This window comes from Montipora foliosa, chromosome 5 (genome assembly GCF_036669935.1).
Source record: "Montipora foliosa isolate CH-2021 chromosome 5, ASM3666993v2, whole genome shotgun sequence".
Taxonomy (NCBI): domain Eukaryota; kingdom Metazoa; phylum Cnidaria; class Anthozoa; order Scleractinia; family Acroporidae; genus Montipora; species Montipora foliosa.
In genome coordinates this window covers 37,315,803-37,318,302 of record NC_090873.1, presented here as the reverse complement: position 1 = coordinate 37,318,302, position 2,500 = coordinate 37,315,803, and the positions used below count along the sequence as shown (strand labels likewise).

Here is a 2,500-nt window from a genome sequence, read left to right as displayed (position 1 = left end):
TTTATAAGAAATTTTCTTGCGTGCCTACATGTGCTAATCAATTCTGATCTTTTGTTCAGTGATGCAAGATCGCTGTGAAAGATAATAAAGAACTTTTCTAAGTTACACAGATTGCATGTTTTTGTTACGTTCGTGTACGCTCTCGCCTTTCCCAGGATCTTCCATGTTACTTGATAGTTAGCTCCTTCTTCCTTTAAATGCCATGTGTTTACTCAGCTCGGTTTGATTCCGTTGCGTTTCCTTCTGAAAATCGTGAGGGAATGTTTCCCTAGGCGCCACGTCCTGCACGCCATATTCAATCGCAACACCCTTAAGCTGTCATACAGCTGCATGCCCAACGTGAAATCAATTATTAGCGCGCACAACAAGAATCTGATAAAGCCAAACACAGAAGACCCCAGCCAAAACCTATGCAATTGTAGAAAGAAGGCAGAGTGCCCTTTAGATAATTAGTGCCTAGCCAAGGGTATCGTTTACCAAGCAACCGTCACATCGGGCAACAACGAAAGCGTACAAACATACGTAGGGCTCACTGACACCACTTTCAAGGCCAGACTCGCAAATCACAAGCAATCATTTATCAAGGAAACGCAACGGAATCAAACCGAGCTGAGTAAACACATATGGCATTTAAAGGAAGAAGGAGCTAACTATCAAGTAACATGGAAGATCCTGGGAAAGGCGAGAGCGTACACGAACGTAACAAAAACATGCAATCTGTGTAACTTAGAAAAGTTCTTTATTATCTGTCACAGCGATCTTGCATCACTGAACAAAAGATCAGAATTGATTAGCACATGTAGGCACGCAAGAAAATTTCTTATAAAGAACGGATAGCACGCAAGAAAATTTCTTATAAAGAACGGATAGTGTGATAACAAGCATTTAAAATACGCTACGCACGAACGATCTTGTAAATGCTTATGATAGCGATCTTGTGAATGCTTGTGATAGCGAGTTTGTGGACACTTACACTAATGACCTCGTGAATTTTTTGTACGCACGTATGTGGAAAGATGACCATTTATAAATACTGCAGGCAACACACAGTTTAATTAAAAAAGCCCTGAAGAGTGGAAGCCCAAAGCCTCCACGAAACAGGCCTGTAGGCAAATGTCAAACGACTAGTCCCATTCATTGAACTATTATATATATATATATATATATATATATATATATATATATATATATATATATATATATAATATATATGTATATATATACCAAGTTTGTACTGTGGTGTGAAGGTGAAGAGCGCTCAATACCATTGCAAGTAGAGCGTTGCCTGAAGATCGCCAACCGGCGTGAAACTCAGAGTAGCAACAGCTGATCTTTGCCTTGTGTATATATGTACTTTTCCGATACTTTTCCCTTGTTTTTAGGGATCATGTTCTTCAGCTGTATCAAGGGAAAAGAACGTTTGCACAAAACGTTACTGTTACACCTGTTAAGGCATTGGTAAGTATTTGGTCGCGTGTTAAATGATTCTCATCAAACTCTAGTGGTCAAGATCTTATCATTTCACTGAATCAAAATCGAAAATCAGCGCATCGATAAGAAATAGATGGATGAATTAAATTGGGCAAGTATGATGTTAAATGAAGAAGCACATGCTTTTATTTATAAGTTCTTCTTAAGCCTAATTAAACCATGATTAAAGATAAAGAAATTTCAGCAAATTACATACGGATAGAAGATATAAGAAATATATCTACTGGAAATGAGGGTAAGAAACGATTTTCGAAGCAAAAGATACTGCAGTCAAGGAAACTTTCAGAAGCCTGAAATGGTCCAGCCTTTAATTTCGTACTAAAGCTGCTTTTCAACTATGACATGCGTACTGAAAATACTTCAATAAAATTAAATCAAAACTGTAGCGACGAAGGTTTAGTTTAAAGTTATTTAAAGACGTGGCATATCGCTGTTTCCACTGCACGGCTCCAGCTCCAATATAGAAGGAGCTTTCCTTTAGAAAGTGGTACGTGGTTAACATGCGGACTCGTGCAAATTTCGTTTTACACGGCCATCAATTACTTCAGCGGAGTGTGTCTGATTGGCTGATCTCGATCGACCGTGTCGACCGGACTTTCAACGGTTCAATAACTGCCTCGGCGAGAACGAATACGAATCCGAGTTTTCTGTATATTGGGCACACTCATTACGTCTAACAAACGAAAAGTTTCAAAACGCGCGTGCTCAGAACTGGAGAACTCGCACTAGTAGTTGTCCTCGTACTGTAATCTGACGGTCGCTATTGACAGTGAAAGTGACAGTAGGGACCTTTAGAACGGGGGACGAGGACGACTACGAGTACGAGTTTTCCGTTCTGAGCACGCGCACTTCGAAACCAGCCTGCCCCAACAGTTTTTGCCGTGTGCCATGACTCCAAAACCTGTTGGGGCAGACAGTAATTCGTGCCCGCTCCCAAGGCAATATCACATTCTCTTAAAGAAACACTAATTTTCTTAGCATTTTTAACATTCTTTCTACTAGATGCTTT

General features: G+C 39.9%; 1 protein-coding gene across 5 annotated transcripts in view; it reads left to right on the top strand.

Moving 5' to 3' along the window:
* The window catches only part of LOC138004100 (stimulated by retinoic acid gene 6 protein-like), a 116,787-nt gene that overhangs the window by 72,434 nt on the left and 41,853 nt on the right, over positions 1-2,500 (top strand). For all 5 annotated transcript variants that reach the window (XR_011123733.1, XR_011123734.1, XM_068850510.1 and 2 more), the window contains exon 13: positions 1,383-1,458. Coding sequence is in view for 3 of the 5 variants with exons in the window: in XM_068850510.1 (XP_068706611.1) it covers positions 1,383-1,458 (76 nt within the window). In the remaining 2 variants the exon portion in view is untranslated. The remainder of the gene's footprint in view (positions 1-1,382; positions 1,459-2,500) is intronic.